Source organism: Vicugna pacos, chromosome 3 (genome assembly GCF_048564905.1).
Source record: "Vicugna pacos chromosome 3, VicPac4, whole genome shotgun sequence".
In the NCBI taxonomy this organism is placed as follows: Eukaryota; Metazoa; Chordata; class Mammalia; order Artiodactyla; family Camelidae; genus Vicugna; species Vicugna pacos.
Window position 1 is genome coordinate 55800135 of NC_132989.1, and position 16770 is coordinate 55816904.

The 16770-nt window shown below is 38.3% G+C and overlaps 1 protein-coding gene across 1 annotated transcript in view; it reads left to right on the plus strand.

Annotated features, from left to right (window-relative positions):
• Window positions 1-16770, plus strand: part of ELL2 (elongation factor for RNA polymerase II 2) — a 70611-nt gene that overhangs the window by 48139 nt on the left and 5702 nt on the right. Inside the window, exons 5-10 of the mRNA XM_072958366.1 lie at window positions 4440-4699; window positions 7590-7714; window positions 7876-7963; window positions 9761-10328; window positions 12951-13017; window positions 16420-16591. Of these exons, the coding sequence (XP_072814467.1) occupies window positions 4440-4699; window positions 7590-7714; window positions 7876-7963; window positions 9761-10328; window positions 12951-13017; window positions 16420-16591 (1280 nt within the window). The remainder of the gene's footprint in view (window positions 1-4439; window positions 4700-7589; window positions 7715-7875; window positions 7964-9760; window positions 10329-12950; window positions 13018-16419; window positions 16592-16770) is intronic.

The following is a 16770-nucleotide window of genomic DNA, read 5'->3' on the forward strand; positions in this document are numbered from 1 at the left end:
CTTTTAACTTCATCCACTTCCAGGCCTTTACCATGTTTCTTTCCTTCCAGGCCATTCAGTTTTTACCCTCCAGCTTTTTTTTAGTATCTCAAATACTAATATTATTCAGCACTTATTGAGTCCTTGCTATGCACAAGGCACTGGTTAGCACTTTACATGTAGTTACTCATCTAAATCTACCAGTCGCCCTATGCGGTAGGTTATGATTACCTCTCTATTTTGCCATGTCAAGTTATTGGTATTAGCCAATAGCAAATGATAGGAGCTTGGTCTCATTAACAAGTTATGTTTTTTTCATAAGATAATAGGAGATACATCTTTAGTTCATAATGGAATATATCATATAAAATGATACCAAAAGCTCACTTCTGCCAGCTTAGAATCCCCTGTAGAACGAGATTTCTTTTAATAGTGTCAGCCGGGATGAAGGACAAATGAGAATAACGCTGGTCTCACTGTGGGGCTGTTGTGACATCATGACAGGCCTCTGACAGTTGAATTAGGGCACAAGCCCAGTTTAAGTGGAGGAAACTTGTACTCCTAGGGGTCAGCTGGCCCAGGCACCCAGGAATATGAGCTTCTGTGACTTTCTGGTGGGCTGGGGAAAAAAGCCCACTTTGCCTGGAGAAGAGCAGGAGAAGCTTTAACCTAGAAGACATTGTTATTATTTCTTCAGTAATATTTCCACTTCCAGTCATGCCATTTGTATCAATGATGAGCACTGTTGAGTTGTTAAAAGCTTTTCCCTTTGTTTAAAAAAAAAAAAAAAACCACTTACCACTTCTAGTTTACCAGTATCTGAGGTCTATTCACTGACTCCTATGTAAATTCTGGAAATTTACTGAATTGTACATTTGTAAACAAGCCAGTATTTATTTAGGTACATAAAATAACCCAACCAACCTAATTTCTAGGATCATTTTTTCAATATTCCCAACTTGTGCCCTTATCCTCCTTACTTTTGATGAGTTGGTACATGTTTGAGTGACCTTGGACAAATCACTTAACATCTGGAGACCTTAATTTTCTCAAATATTAAGTAAGGGGTTTTTTGAACGTAGATAACATCTAAGGTCCTTTGTAGTAACATTCTGTGACTGTTGTGTGTATGTGTTTTGCTAGTAAACCTTTTGAAGAAATGAAGCAAATGCTAAATAGTAGAGATGGATTCCATTGCAGTGGATTATGTTAAACCCTGACAGAGTCACAGTATCATCAAGGTCTTGCCAGTGTTTTTCAGACCTCGTCAGTGTTGCCAGGGTTTCTGGTTAGGTTCCACAGAACAGAAAAACAGTTGCAGAAGACGGCCATGGTCCCCATTCGCTTTCTGACAGTCTGTTTTAACACCTTCCTCTCAGATTGTTTGCTCAGTCATTAGACAGAGGGATAAGTACTTTTACCATCTCATATTAAATGGAGAAGCTAGAAGTGGACTCCTTGTTACGAAACAATGGTTCAGATATGGTCCCAGATTACCCAAGCCTGTCGGACCCGCTGCTGCTGTTTATGTAAGGAGCCCAGGGAATTGATTAGCAGTTGGGTCTGGGAAGAGAATTAAGTTCTCCCACAGGCTTTATTAAAAGAGCTTTTCTGAGGCAAATGTAAAAAATAAAAATAAAGCCTTTCTTCTGCCCACTTTGAACCTGAAATTTTGATGCGCTACGTTTTGTTTGTGTTTGTTTGTTTTTGGTTTTAGCACCTCAATCTGTAACTACTTATATAGCACTGATATTTTCTTCACTTACAGCCTTTCTTACTTTAAACCAGAGGACTCCTTCCTGGTTGAATAGGCACAAATTGATGGAGAGACAGGGAGAAAGTGCCATTTGTGTAAAACTCCGTGGCCCAGTGTGGCTGGATTGTTCTTTCATGATTTGAAAGAAATGGGTTACCCCATGACTGGCTGTTAAAAATGAGGTAAAGGTGAAGTGAGTGTTTTGAGGGTGGGAGATTTTATGGACTGATGACAGCCTAGCATCAGGCCTCTGATGAGACTCCAATGCTGTCATGTCGTTGACCAGATTCTAATCTCTTGTCAAACACCACACTTTTTAGACCCCTCTTAAAGGCTAAGTGAACCTCCCTTATTTGTCTACCCTATGTCTACTTCAGGGAAAGGTGAGGGTAAACTCTGGAGACCTTGAGGATCAGAGGTCAGTTAGATTACCGAAGAGGCAGGGTAGCCTGGAACACAGGGGTAGTACTGTTTTCATTTTTATTGCCTTCCTTGCTCATCTGAATTCATTCTAAGTGACCAGTCATGGTGTGTGAACTTAGCTAAGAAAATTCCCTGCCCATCCCCCTCCTCAGAGAAGGGTGTAGGGGAGGGCTCCACAGTCACCTTGGTTTGGGGAGTAGAAGTCAAACAGGTTTCAAAGGGGAGGGGACTGTGGAATTTATAGCATGTGCTAAACTTTTGTGACTCTAACCCTATTCTTTCCACAAATTCCTATTAAAATTTCAAGGAATAGTACTGCTTGCTAACACTATTGCAACTGAGAAGCGGTAGATTGGAAGGTTTTCATTTGCCATATTAAAAATTTCAATGTGTCTTCAGACTCTGGCAGGCTGGTGATAGGGGAAAATACAGGACAAGCCACCTTAATTCTGTTCCTCTGCTGTCTGCTTGTTCTTTTCCTGTCATTCACTTGCTAGTCATTTCACTTTGTGAGTCATCAAAATCTGATTTGAGGTCTGCTGATAGACAAAGCAGCCACAGCCCTGCCTACAGGAAGCTTGTAGCTTAACATGAAGTGATGGCAGACATTAGGCATTTGTTCATAAAAACCTTTCCAACAAAGAAGTACAAGTAAGAAAACTTGGGTATTAATCACAGAATCTTCCAAAATGCTAAGTGAGTGCTTTGCCATTTGAGCTTAGCCCATTGAAAGCCTCAGTTTTCTCATCTGTGAAATGGGACCAATGCCTCCCTCATCAGGTTACTGTGAGACTTAACATGTGGAAAGCACATGACATTGTGCCTCGCATAATTGGTACATGACAAACAGTTCTCTGCCCATCTGACATTGATCTATCCATCGCTAAATGAAGAACATACAGAAACCAGGTCTAAAACAGTCTCCCAAACTCTAATTGTATCTTAAGTTAATAGCTTTTCTTGGCACCAGGCAGTGACCTTTGAATGTTGAGTTCCTTTGTTGTGCAGTATTTTGGTTTGATATTTACAATTGGTTATGTAAGCAGCCCCTCTGGCCAGGCCTTGGAGCCCAACATGAACAAAACTACCATTCAGTAAAGCTGTTGCCCCATTAAGCTGTTTTCACCCAAAACCGCAGCACCTAAGAGACTGCTTTTACTTATCCATTGTTTGCAGTTGCTAGTCTTGTCCCTAATGCAGTCGCTCCACACTGTATATTATGACCAATTCTTCCCCATTTATAACCAGTGGTCATAGAGTTGGAGGCTTTGGTAGTGAGTTATGAAATTTCACCTCAGAAATTATAAAGTGAGGGTCTTAGACAGTTTCATTCTGTTTCTTCAGTAAGGAATGATTACCAGGTGTTGTCAGTGACAAGCCATGTCCTGATAGTGTCACACGTCCACATAGTATCCAGGTCACTACAGCCCACGGTATTTTCTACAAATAGCCACTTGCCAAACACTTGTCATTGTGAAGTTTAAGTGGAAAGTGGGTTAATTATATGGACGGCACTGGCCTGTGCAGGAATGGTATGGAGACCTCCTTTTACCACTTTCCATTCCTCTTAACTCACCAGTGTAGTCTCAGCACCACAGAGGGGAGACGTGCGTGTGTAGCCCTCTGAGTCTGTGTTGCTGGTTGGTTAGTTTTGTTTGTTTTACTTTTTGACTCCTAAAATTTGTTATGGTCTGTTAAAAAGGAGTATCACTTGTGGATGCCCTGGTGAACTGACCCGAAATTATGCCTGACTCCCCTGTTTGTGGCTTCTGAATCTGTGAAATTAAGATAATGCCTGAGCTCAGCCTGGAATGTGTCCTTAGTGAGATAGGTATTTCTCACATTTCACATGTTCCTTGCATTCATGTCTGCCAAAGAAATGACATATAATATGTAGATTTAAGTTCTGCAAATAGCTCAGGTAAGCATGGAAATTACTTTATTTCTATTTAATGTCAAGTACCTACAACCTTCAAATTTCCAGTCTGTTATTATGGTATGGGTCACTTATTATTATCCATTTATAGCTAAGTGGCCAGAATATTTCTAAAATACATGTTTATTCCAATAAATGATTCCATCAAAAACTCCAAATCCATATTTTAGGTCATTTATTCAGAATGCTTTCTGTTTGCATATTTTTTCAAAGTAAAAACTGAAATACGAAGTCTTTACTCCCTCTAGAAATAAAGAGGTACCTAAATCAGAGTTGTGGAAATTGAGATGTATATTATTATATTATTACCCACAAATGTGTAAGTGTCATTTCTACTGGACTTAGGGAAAAGAGTACAAATTCGGAAAGCACCTCAAGCTGTTTCAGATGCAGTGCCTGAAAGAAAAAGGTCAACCCCCATGAACCCTGCAAATACGATTCGAAAGATACACAACAGCAGCAGTGTTTCCCAGCGGCCATATCGGGACAGGGTAATCCACTTACTGGCGCTGAAGGCCTACAAGAAACCTGAGCTGCTGGCTCGACTGCAGAAAGATGGTGTCAATCAGAAAGACAAGAACTCCCTCGGAGCAATTCTGCAACAGGTGAGGACAGCTGGGGACAGCTCCTTCCACTCACCTTCTTGTTGGGAAGTTTATTTAAGAAGGCTTGTTGTTGTTTTCATCATTAGTGAGGTAGAGTAATTTCAGAATTATTTTGATCAATGGCATATGAAATATACCTCCTGATTACTAAATCTCTTGTTTTAAACATTTAATTAAACAATAACTGAAATGTGGGTATTTATGCCAGGTTTTATAAGTTAGAGGCTTCTTAATTATTCATTTAAAAAGTTTTGAGTCATTGTCTTCAAACAAATTTTGCCCTGAAATTCTATGAGAAGAATAAACAAGTCTTGAATCACCTAAACTATTGTCGTAATTTTTATTGGTTTATGTAGATGAAGCTATACAATTTTTTTTTTAATCATCCTTTGGTTGGTGTTGGCTAGAATGTCTTTACCTACTGAATACCTACTGAATGTGTCTTGCCCTGCCTGCTCTTTTTGCCTGTAATACTCCGCCTTTGGGTATACTGAAATCAATCACCTGTCTTCATTAAAGAATATGAACATGAAAACTATTAGCTCTGGTCAGTTACCTTATAATCACAAGCTTAAATATAAAGTTAAAGTCAACAGTTCACCAGACTGTGGCTTCCTGTATTTTTCAGACTGACTTTGGGTCATAAATATTGATTAGCATTCAAATCCACCTGCTTTAGTCTACTTTGTCTATTTTTTTTCTAAAGCAGTAATATTTCCAAAGTTGTTCTTCAATTTCATCATTTAAAAAAAACCCTGCAGGTTTTCATCTGTTATTCTAATAATAATACTTCTAAGTCTGTTTTTTCAGTTATTTTCTCTTATATTCAAAACATGATACCAACTGTCATGAAAGAGTAAAAGTGTAATCTCCAGTTCTGGGTTAACCTATCCTCAAGAGTATCTTGGGCGATCTCAAGGATTTTATTAATCATTCGAGCACTTTTTGAAAACACTTAATTTAAATCCATATGTTACATAACAGTTTTAAGAGCTCAAGAGACAGGATGAAAGAATGGATGAGGATAAGGGTGTGGGTGTGTGTGTTCAATTTTTTACTTAGGGAAAGGGGGCAGTTCAGGTCACTAAATATTTGGTGACTGAATCTTCAGAAAGGTTGTAAATTACCTCCTAGGTTAGAGGATAAGAAGGCTAAATGATGGCCGTACACGCAGAGGCTACTACTGACACATGTCAGTGGTTACAGGAGCGAGTGTATGAATATAGACAGAATTTTAAAGTGTAGGTATACTTAATTCCTGAGCAAGTAGGACATGAATGTCATTACTGTTGATTATTTGGTAGAATCTAGAGCATAGTCTAACCCTAGCTGCCTATTAGAATACCTTAGGGAGCTTTTTAAAAATGCCAGTTCCTGGTCTTCACTCAAGTAAGTGGAGCAACTGAATGGATATTGAGCCTTTGACTGATGGAGAGGGATGGAAAAGGAACAAGTATAAGGGGATGGGGGTGGGAATCAGGAATCCTGTCTTACATACATTCTGTTTGGAAAATGTCTATTAGACATATCCAAATGGAGATGGATATTCAGTAGGTAGTTACATATAAGAGTCTGGTGTTCAGAGGACATTTGGAGCTGGAATTGTAAATTAAGAGCTAGCAAAATACCAATTGGATATTGAAAACCTTAAAGCTGAGTGAAATACTCTTAGGAGGAGATGTGGATAATGAAGAAAACAAGGCAGAAGACAGGTCCTAAGCACTCCAGCATAGAGAGGAGTGAGCAGAGGAGACTTGAGAAAAAAGGTCCTGAGGGAGGAGGCAGAAACAAGAAGATTCCACTACAGAAGTCTAGAGAAGGGTTAGGATGTTGTCAGTATGTGTGGTGCTGGGGATAATAGGAAGTCTTAAAGATTGTATTTATTCCACTTTGAGAAATCCAGCTATATCTCATGTTAATTTATTTTCAAATTTGAATTTTAACATAAGCCTATCATTTTATACTTAAATCAACTTTAATGTTAGTATTCAGCTTAGCTATGAGAAAAGCATGAACTACTATAATATATTTGATAGTACTTTTAAAAGACACAGAAATAAGTGAAGTTATTTAAAAAAAAAATAAAAAGACCATTGCAGTGGGAAATGACCAGAAGAATATCTTTCTGCCAGACTCTTGGTCTGGCCCTGAATCTGTACATTTGTGTCGTTAATGGAGCCTAGGTCTTCTAAAAGAACTATAGTTAAGGGATAAGAAAAGATTACACTTGGAAATAAACTGGCTGACTAATCATAGTAATTTGGGGGTTATTTTGGTTTATATTTATATTTATTGGTTTTGAGGAATTTCAAAGACTTTGAAAAAGTGGTTCTTCAGGAGAAAGACAGCTTTTAGGTGCAAACTTTAGCAAGTCAAGAAAATGACAGACAAGGTTATCAGAAATGACACTATTTATGGAGATAATTTCTGGAAATTACTGAAGGGAAAGTTTGTAAACTAACGTATGGGCACTATTTAGTTTCTACTTAATATAAGTGATCAAGGACTTGTACTGTGACTCAAAAGTAATGGAGTCAATTGCCAGAAATAAATAATGAAGTTGTTAACAAAACTATTTAGATTCCTTTGACTAGAAAAAGAGAATTGATTTAAAAAATCTTCCTCTACTTTTTACATAATGTAGGGTTACTCTTTGACAAATGCAGTGGCCATCTAGGGGGAAGATTTTTTTTAACTATTTATATAAGGTTTTATTTAACTCCCCAAGTGAAGTCATATAAGCTTTTATTGAGATCTGGTATATGCAGAACTAGCGGTCCCTTTGGGACCAATTGGTATAGTTATTTTCAGTATAAATCCAAAAGGTTTCCTGTTTTAGGTTAGGAAATAGCAAAAAGATCTAATGCTTTGTTTTCACACTATTTACCAGGTAGCCAATCTGAATCCTAAGGACCTCTCATATACCTTAAAGGATTATGTTTTTAAAGAGCTTCAAAGAGACTGGCCTGGATACAATGAAATAGACAGACGGTCATTAGAATCAGTGCTCTCGAGGTAAGTTCTTTTTTTTTTTCCTTCAAAAAATTATGCAAATAATTAATTTTTTAGTCATTGTTATTTTAGTGTTGAGATAGGAAAAAAGAAGCAAGGGTAAGCTTTCTATCATGAACGTTCGAAAATTGTCTCCCTAACTGGAATATGTGTGTCATTTACAGAAAACTAAATCCATCTCAGAATGCTGCCAGCACCAGCCGTTCAGAATCTCCTGTATGTTCTAGTAGAGACACTGCATCTTCTCCTCAGGTAGTTCATAAAATTATCTAAAGCATAATGGACTTAAGTGGCCACTTTGTTCAGATTGTCTAATTCATACAGGAGAGAAATGAGGCCCATAAAAACTCCACAGCTTCCCTACCCAAAGTCACGTAGGTAGTTCATGACAGTGCTCACTCTAGAATACAGGCCCCAGCTCCTAGTCCAGAACTCTTTTCCACTACGTAGCACTGCTTGTCAAAGTACTTCATGTCTACCTGGCTTTGCAATTCTTAAAGTTTACATTTTGTTGCAAGATTATCTACTTTTCCATTACACTAACTAGAAGACATACCCAGTCCCATATCCAGTCTTAGATCATATAGAAAATTGGAGATATTTAAATTTATCTGAAGCACGTTCCAGAAAAATATTCTTAGGGAAAAATGTTTTTAAAATAAGCAAATAAAAAATTCTGCCATTTTCATGTATGCTTTCTTAAAGCACTTTTTGATTAGACCCAAGCAGAATATTCCAGTTAAACTCCATTCCAGCATAGACTTCCCCCAAAGAGATTCTGCTCGAAAAAGGTGGAGAGATCCTGGGCAGTCTAAGAGTTCAAGCCCACCTGGTTCTCAGACAACCTTGACTTCTCTCAGGTCTTTGGGACTGGCAGGGAGGCAGATCTCTCTATCCCAGGACTGCCAACAGAGTGCTCCTCTCTCTGGACCCCCTCCCAAGGCTTAGGGAGATGGGACAGATGTGTGGAGAACAGTAAGCATGCCCTGGGCAAAAGGCTATTCACATGTCAGAAAATGTTAGAAACCTATTGTGAGGAACAGAGGAGGAACAAGATAAAAGCAGCTCTGTCCTTGCATGTATGTTGTCTAAAGAAGCCTTAAATGCCAACTACTATAAAGCTGCTTATACTCTGATCTAATTATATACTGGGTGTGAGATCAATGGTGCTGAATTGAACACAGAATAAATTAATGTGATGATTAACTATTAGTCTCTTCCAAGCTGAAGTTTAAGCCGCAGTATTACATTGGATGTATGCTTTGTACTTTTCAACTATCTGAATTTACTTTTTAATTTAAATAGTTATTGTTGTTGCTGGATTGGGCCAATACTAGCATAGTTTTTAAAATTTTTTGAAATGGTAATTCCGCATCATTTTTATAGACCAGTTATTAAGACTTATCTTCCAATCCAGCAAAGAGATATATTTAAGGAGGAAGAAATTGGATAGTATTTCAGCATTGATAGAGATACATAGAGCAATTATTCCGAAGATGATGGTTGTTCTTATCTTAACACAGGTGACATAACAAATGACAGCCAAAATATTTGTAACTGGAGCATCTTAAAACATTAGAAGACATCAAAGAAGTGTAGACTTATTGCCCTTTACCTACCCTTGTTGGTTCTGACAACTGACAATGGTAGAAACTACTCCCTCATCTCACTGAATATAGCTAGGTCAGCTCTGGCCAGCAGAGGAAGGAGGCCACCTCTATTTAATACACTTCTGAGTGGTATAATCCACATAAATTGGGCTAGTCTCTCAAGTCTCTTAGGGTGGGGCTGTATGATCTGAAAGTGTTGAGTACTCCAAGAAATATATATTGCCATATATTGCCAGATTCTGCTTTTTCACCTTAGACAGGAAAACTTATTGTATATTGTTTGTGCTTAAGCTTAGAGAATGGTTAACACAACACTGATGAATTTAAATTGGTTATAAATTTAAGTATGAATAAAATTGTTCATATAGTAACGAGTAACACATTTATTGAATTTTAGTGCAAACTGGCTCATTTTTTTTCCTGTTTATTCCCCCACCAGAAACGGCTTTTAGATTCAGATTTCATTGATCCTTTAATGAATAAAAAAGCTCGAATATCTCACCTGACAAGTAGAGTGCCGCCAACATTAAATGGTCATTTGAATCCCACCAATGAAAAATCTGCTGCAGGCCTCCCGCCGCCCCCTGCAGCTGCTGCCATCCCTACCCCTCCGCCGCTGCCTTCAACCCACCTGCCTGTCTCCAATCCACCTCAGACTGTAAACTCTAACTCCAACTCCCCTAGCACTCCAGAAGGCCGGGGGACTCAAGACCTACCTGTTGACAGTTTTAGTCAAAACGGTAGTATCTATGAGGACCAGCAAGACAAATATACCTCTAGGACTTCTCTGGAAACCTTACCCCCTGGTTCAGTTCTACTAAAGTGTCCAAAGCCTATGGAAGAAAACCATTCGTCTCACAAAAAGTCCAAGAAGAAGTCTAAAAAACACAAGGAAAAGGACCAAATAAAAAAGCATGACACTGAGATGATTGAGGAAAAGGAGGAGGACCTTAAAAGAGAAGAGGAAATTGCCAAGCTGAACAACTCCAGTCCAGATTCCAATGAAGGTATTTTACATTTGTAAAAACTGACTACATGGATTAAATGAACAGGAAAGGGGGACTGTCATGAATGTGAGATTATGCTGTTTATAATTAATAATGCTTCTTTATCAAATGACCTTCCATTTAGTTGTTAATCTTAGTATGGTGCTATTGAGCAGTTCTTTTTCTTGCAGTTTACAGCAGTTATTTTCCGTCTCTTTTTAGCCACATATTAAACTTGATTTCTATATTTGTTAATAAAATGGTGACATTTGAAAATGACCCTGTCATCCTCCAGAGACCCCCTCTTAGAAGATGGACTTTGTTGCTCTTTTCAGAGCTGTCGCAGTATTGTGCAGCCTCAACATGACCTATTACATGCCATTCTTGAACTGATTTAACCAGACACACAACTAGCAATAAAAATATTCATTTCCTTCTATGCCAAAGAAACAGGGTCAATACTGCTTTAATTAATAATAGCACAGGGGAAATGTCAAATTCTTTACAAAACAAGGAAGGTAAAATTACATATGCATATCCAAAACATCTTCATTCAGAGTGAAAGCAATTTGTCTTATGCAAGGCTGTTGGTGATTAACTTGGTAGATATTAGAAAAAAATTTTTTTCCAATTTTGAGAACACCATTTTGGTAAACATCAATTGTTTTAAAACATTTAACCATTTCAAGCTTTTGGAAGCTTTAAAAATCAAATATCTGGAGACCAAAAGAAGCACAAAATAATGCTTTACCTCTAAAGAAAAACTAAACAGTACAAGACTGCTTACTTGAAGTGTAGTGATCTTTAAAACCTAGTGACACAATTAGCTTTTTTAGATAGTCTTCTAAAACTTAATATCATGCATACCAGCATATAGAAGATCCTAGCCCATCATTTAGCATTGCTTCTAGTTTTAAACATAGCATAACTATGGCAAAATTCCCCAGGAAAACACAAATTTAGAAAAGGTACTTTAATGATTAGAGCTGAAGGAGTGTTATCTTTCTGTAATTTGCCCATAATACTGAAAGTCTGTAATCCTTAGATTTAACTGACCATTTTTGCCATAGGAGAGCAGCTTTGATTATTGAATAGTATAATGCAGTGCCTTTATTGACCTAGACTGAGTGTATTGTGTGTCAAAGTGTATCTGTTAAAATATTTAGGTCAATATGGTAGCATATAGTGGCCCAAGAGGTAGGTGTAAGCTTTTAACCACCAACACTAGCATACTTGAATTTGCCAAATCAGAAAAAGGCAAGAGTTAATAAAACCTCATGTTCAGAGTGAGTAAGCCAGGTTCCTAGGTATGCCCCGCTCTCCGCATTTCAAACCGTCAGATGGTAATCCGGAGTCAGAAGCTGGTTAGTGCTGGGAGGACTGGATCTCAAAATGCTGAGACCTATAGCACAGTTTGAGTTTTCTCAGAGTTAGAATCCTAGAGAAGCAGACCCAGTCTCTGAATCCTTCACTGAGGGTGCAGTACCTTTCTCAGCCAATTGAGAGTATCACAAACTGAGGACAGATTCAGACCTATATCTGCTGCGTCTGTTGGAATTTATCTGGTGTCTGTGGCAAAGGAGAAGCCAGGTGACATGCACTTGACCTGACATCTTTTCCTTTAAGACTCAGGCTACTGTAAAAACAAACTTTTACCTAAACCTGAGTTAATCTCTCTCTCTCTCTCTCTCTCTCTCTCTCTCTCTCTCTCTCTCACACACACACACACACACACACACACACAAAGCCTACAGAGTCTGCATAATTTGTTTAGTGTGCTTTGTCCTTTAAAATATTAAACCAAGAAATTGTTAAATACTCACTCTTGTTTTATATTGAACATGTGTGTTTTGCCAGCAGGCAGAGTTAGGATTTGAATTATTAGTTTAATTCTACTTTGAATGAAAAAAAAAATTACCCTAATTAAAAAGTCTAACATACCCTCTGGAAATGGTATGTTCAAACAAATGGAATACTGAGGGATTTTACACACTTCCACAGTGTAGTCCTGAGTGACTGGTCCTTTATTTATTTATCTATTTATTCTGTCCCTTTAAAAACAAATCTGTATAGTATTATGAGGGTTAGAGATTAGAGTAGAAATTGGGGTCCACTAATAACTTATTTTAAATTACTTTAAATTGATGGGGAAACTTCCTGCTTAATCCACTGTCTGCATACGAAAAGAATAGCAGTAAAAATACAGTGATCGAAGCAGTCTGCTACCTGACTTCATTATCTCATCTGCCTTGTTTGAATCCTATGAAAAGTAGATGTTGATGTAAAATTTGTATCTCCCATTGTCTGGCTGCATCTGCCACCACAATCTTTGAATTGCTGGGCAGATGCCACAACTGTTGTTGAAAGAATAGAAGGTTGACCTTGGGTTAAGATGGAATTCCTTTATTGTGCAGACACTGCAGTAGCCAGGGTGCTTTCAATGCCTGGCGTCGGTTCTGCTGGCGCTGGTCATAGGGCCTCTATTGTTCGTGTTCAATTGTATTCCTTGCTCACTGTTGCTCATTGAGATGGAAGAATAGAATTTGAGGAAAAGTGTTCCAGATGTTTCTGATCCATTTTAGAATTATAGGCAGTTTATAACCATACTGTTTGGTGAACGCTTGAATTTTTTTTTCTTTGTAGGAGTTAAAGAGGGTTGCACTGCCTCCACGGAGCCTTCCTCAACAATTGAACTCCCAGATTATTTGATGTAAGTTCAGATGTCTGCTGATGGGAGAGAACTGTTTAATTTTAGAAAGTTTGCAAATTCTCTTCCCATAATTTGCAAATGAGAAAAGAAGTTGCAGAAACAGAGTCCTGGAGCCACCCCTGCAATTGAAAGGCTGCCATTAAGCCTGCTCGTCCCCAGTCCACCCTTGTCGGCTTGAGCAGGTTGTGCCTCCCCCTGCTCTGAGCTCTGCTCCGTAGCCTTTAAATATAGAGAAGCTTGTCCTTTGTTCCAGGGCCAAACCAAGCTTTTGATTATGGAAGATTTCAGGGATCTGACTCTTCAAAGCTGACAGTCTATCAATGCACAAGTCATTCACTTGAGCCCCCCAAAGGGACAGTTTATTACTGATAAAGTGCTTAAACCTCTTAGAGGTTTAAGTTAATTAGAGATAGATGGAGTTTTATTTACATAAAGCTTTGCCATCAAATTAATTTTAAGAGGAGAAGACAGTAAAGTATGATCATTTCATTTCAATACTGTTTATAATGGTTTTCTTGTTATGACAACAAGTTGCTAAATGCTGAGCTGGGGACTTTTTTGTAACTGGTTATCACAGAAATTATAACTTGGACACATAATTCTAGCTTTTTGATAGATTCAAAGGCTTCTATATGAAGAAAATAATTAAATTGCAAGAGCCTGGAAAAATGGAGAGTGAAAGAGCAGACAGATTTGACTGCAGATAGCTTTGAAAATGGACAAACGTGCAAATAGCTTGAATGTAGACTGGAAAATGGAATCTGGACTGTATGAACATTTACTAATGAACATTTAGTAGCACCTCATGGTGGACAAAGTTAAGCTATGCTGTTTAGTGCTCCATGTCCCATAAAATGTTCATTTCTAGAGTTGAGAACATTGTACACTTGAAATGTGTTACTTTTGCTTAACAGTAGTGGTGAAAGCTATACTTATTGGAATGATATAGCATGAAACCATAATGCTGGTTATCATCTCTTAACTAAAAGGAACCCAAGAAACCATGCTGAGGACTCTCTCATCTGAGGTCATACATGGTTTTGGAGTTCTGTGGGGGAGTGTGAAAAGCTGCTACTACTGAGTTGGCCCAGGGAGGGACGGTTGGGGGATAGTGCCTGGCTACACTGATGAGGGGGTTCACCTCTCCAAATGCATTTCCTTAAAACTCTTGTGAAAGTTGGCCCCCTCAAATAACAGCTGCAGTACTGTGCTCTCATTCTCTTGTGACTGATTTTGAATTCCTCTTTTTTGTAATAATGCTGTATGCCTGTCACATAGGACAGCATCCTGTAGGGAGACTGAAAAATAATTCTAACCTTTCCCCTGTGGATTCAGAGTGTTGCTGTGTTTTGTCAACTTAAGCAGTTAATTCTGTATTTAAAAACTTGTTTTTAACTTACTGATCTACGGATGGTTGGATGGTTGCTGCATCTGCCTCAGCTCATTTCTGTATATTTGTCATGTTCTCTTAAAAATCATGAAAGCACATAACCTATGTGATTGTTTGCTTAATTTATTTAAGCAAAAGCAATTTATTTTAATGAAAAGCTATCATATAAATCTGCAGATTTTCTTAAAATGGTGAGAAAGCATGAATTTTCAGAAAAATCACCAAAAATACAGAACTTAGACTTGTTTCTTAAGAAAACCAAAAGGACATACTATAAATCTTTTATGATCAGCTTCTGAATAACTCATACTTAACCACAGAATTCCTATTTTTTATATAATAAGAATAATTCTGTTACTTGTGGTTATGAATTATCCAAAGTGTTTAACATTTTATTCCATTACCACATTGAGAGCCAACTATAGAACTGCTAACAATTTTTGTTAAAAATAGTGAAATACTTTTCATTTCAGTGCCAGTGTAACTAAATAATTTTCTATAATAGCAACACAACTCTTGGCCAGTTTGGCATTTTCCCCTACGAGGACTATTAAATAAAATACAGAGGGTGTGGTCTCGGGTGTAATTTTGAGAAAGTGGGATAAATATTTTATATAACAAATTGAACCTGAGTTTCACTGTTGCTTCAGCCATTTTGCTTGCATATGCTTATCCCCAGGAACCTCTTTCTCCCTGGGGCCCTCTCGGGTGTGCAGTCAGGTCAGCCTGTCTAGAGAGGACTGCTTCACTGCTGGCTGGTGCTGTTCCTTTTATAGCAAGGACACTAGCAGGGCAGCCTTAAATCAGCATAATACCACTGTCTCAGTTACACTTAGGAAATTAAACTCCCACACTGTCTAACTCAGCACAAATAAAAATATTAATGAGGACATTAAGGTTGCTCATTTAGGACTTTTCTCACATTTCCAACTAGGCATCTGTGCTATTTATTGCATTTTAATTAAAATTTGTAGGATTGTCTAAAATCATTTCAGAAAAGACTGAACTCCCAAGGTCTTCCCACCATGAAGAATATATGTGTACCCCCTGGGAGCAACCTGAGGCTCCTTCCACCTACCTGAAATTGCTTTGGAATCTCAATTTTTACCTCAAAAAGTCAAGGGAATTTTGCATTCCATGACAGGAGCACAGAGTGCAAAGACTCAGGCCCATATCTACAAACAAATCATATTAACTTTAATATTAAAATGCTGTTTCAATGTACTTAACCACCACTGAATAAACTGACACTCTGGGAAGATGGCCTTCATTCACCAGGTCCCTAGAGGTAATCACACCCTAAGGTAAAACATCTGTGGCATTTTTATTAAGAAAGTAAGTTAAATGAATAGTATAAAACTGCCTTTCTGTTATACATAATGTGACACTTCACTGTTTGAGAAGAACTAAAGAAATATACCTTTTTTTCCTTTATTTTTCATGGTCTAACTCTCACTTTTTAAAAATAATAAAAACAATTCCTCTTTTGTATTTTATATGTTTGCCCAGTCAGAAATGGGAGGAAAGGAAGAGAGGGAACAAGTCTGAGGCACCTTGCTGGCAGCAGGTGTGAAAGACTGAAAGACAGACTCTCTCTTATAAAGCAGTAGGTCTAGAGAGAGCTCTGACTTCAGCACTTAGTGACTGTGTGACATTCTCCTGGTTTCACATTACCCCCCCAGGCCTTCTGTCTCCATGTGACTCGTAACAGATGGGCTGGCTGCTGCCACTAGCATGGTAGTAAATTATTTGGGGTGGAGAAAGGTTTAGGAAGCTACATCTGTGTGAGTGTTTTCTTCTGGTTGCACTTTAATTCCAGTCCCACCATGTTGTTTTACACTCTCCTTCACCGACATTCTTACGTTCTGTGGGATAATTTCACCTGCACCATCTTTGAAGGAGTGGCAAGGCAGCAGGCAGTGGCAGGGTGGCATTCAATATCCGGTTTAAATCTCAGACTCAGGCATCATGTCTGTTCTGTACTACTCTCCATTTATCTATCTTCGTCTTAGAAAATACATTGCTATTGTCTCCTACGAGCAACGCCAGAATTACAAGGATGACTTCAACGCTGAGTATGATGAGTACAGGGCCTTGCATGCCAGGATGGAGACTGTGGCTAGAAGATTTATCAAACTGGATGCACAACGAAAGCGCCTTTCTCCGGGCTCAAAAGAGTATCAGGTAAACACATTTGTTCCTAGATTGACTGGCTTTCATATTTTACCTTCTTTCTTTCTCTGCCTTGCCCATCCCCAGGCATCCCACTGGTCTTCAGAGCAAGTCCTCTCACAGACCAGATGCTCTGCAGCTTTTGTCCTTCATTTAAAATTAGCTAGGAAAATCAATATTTGAAATAGTTC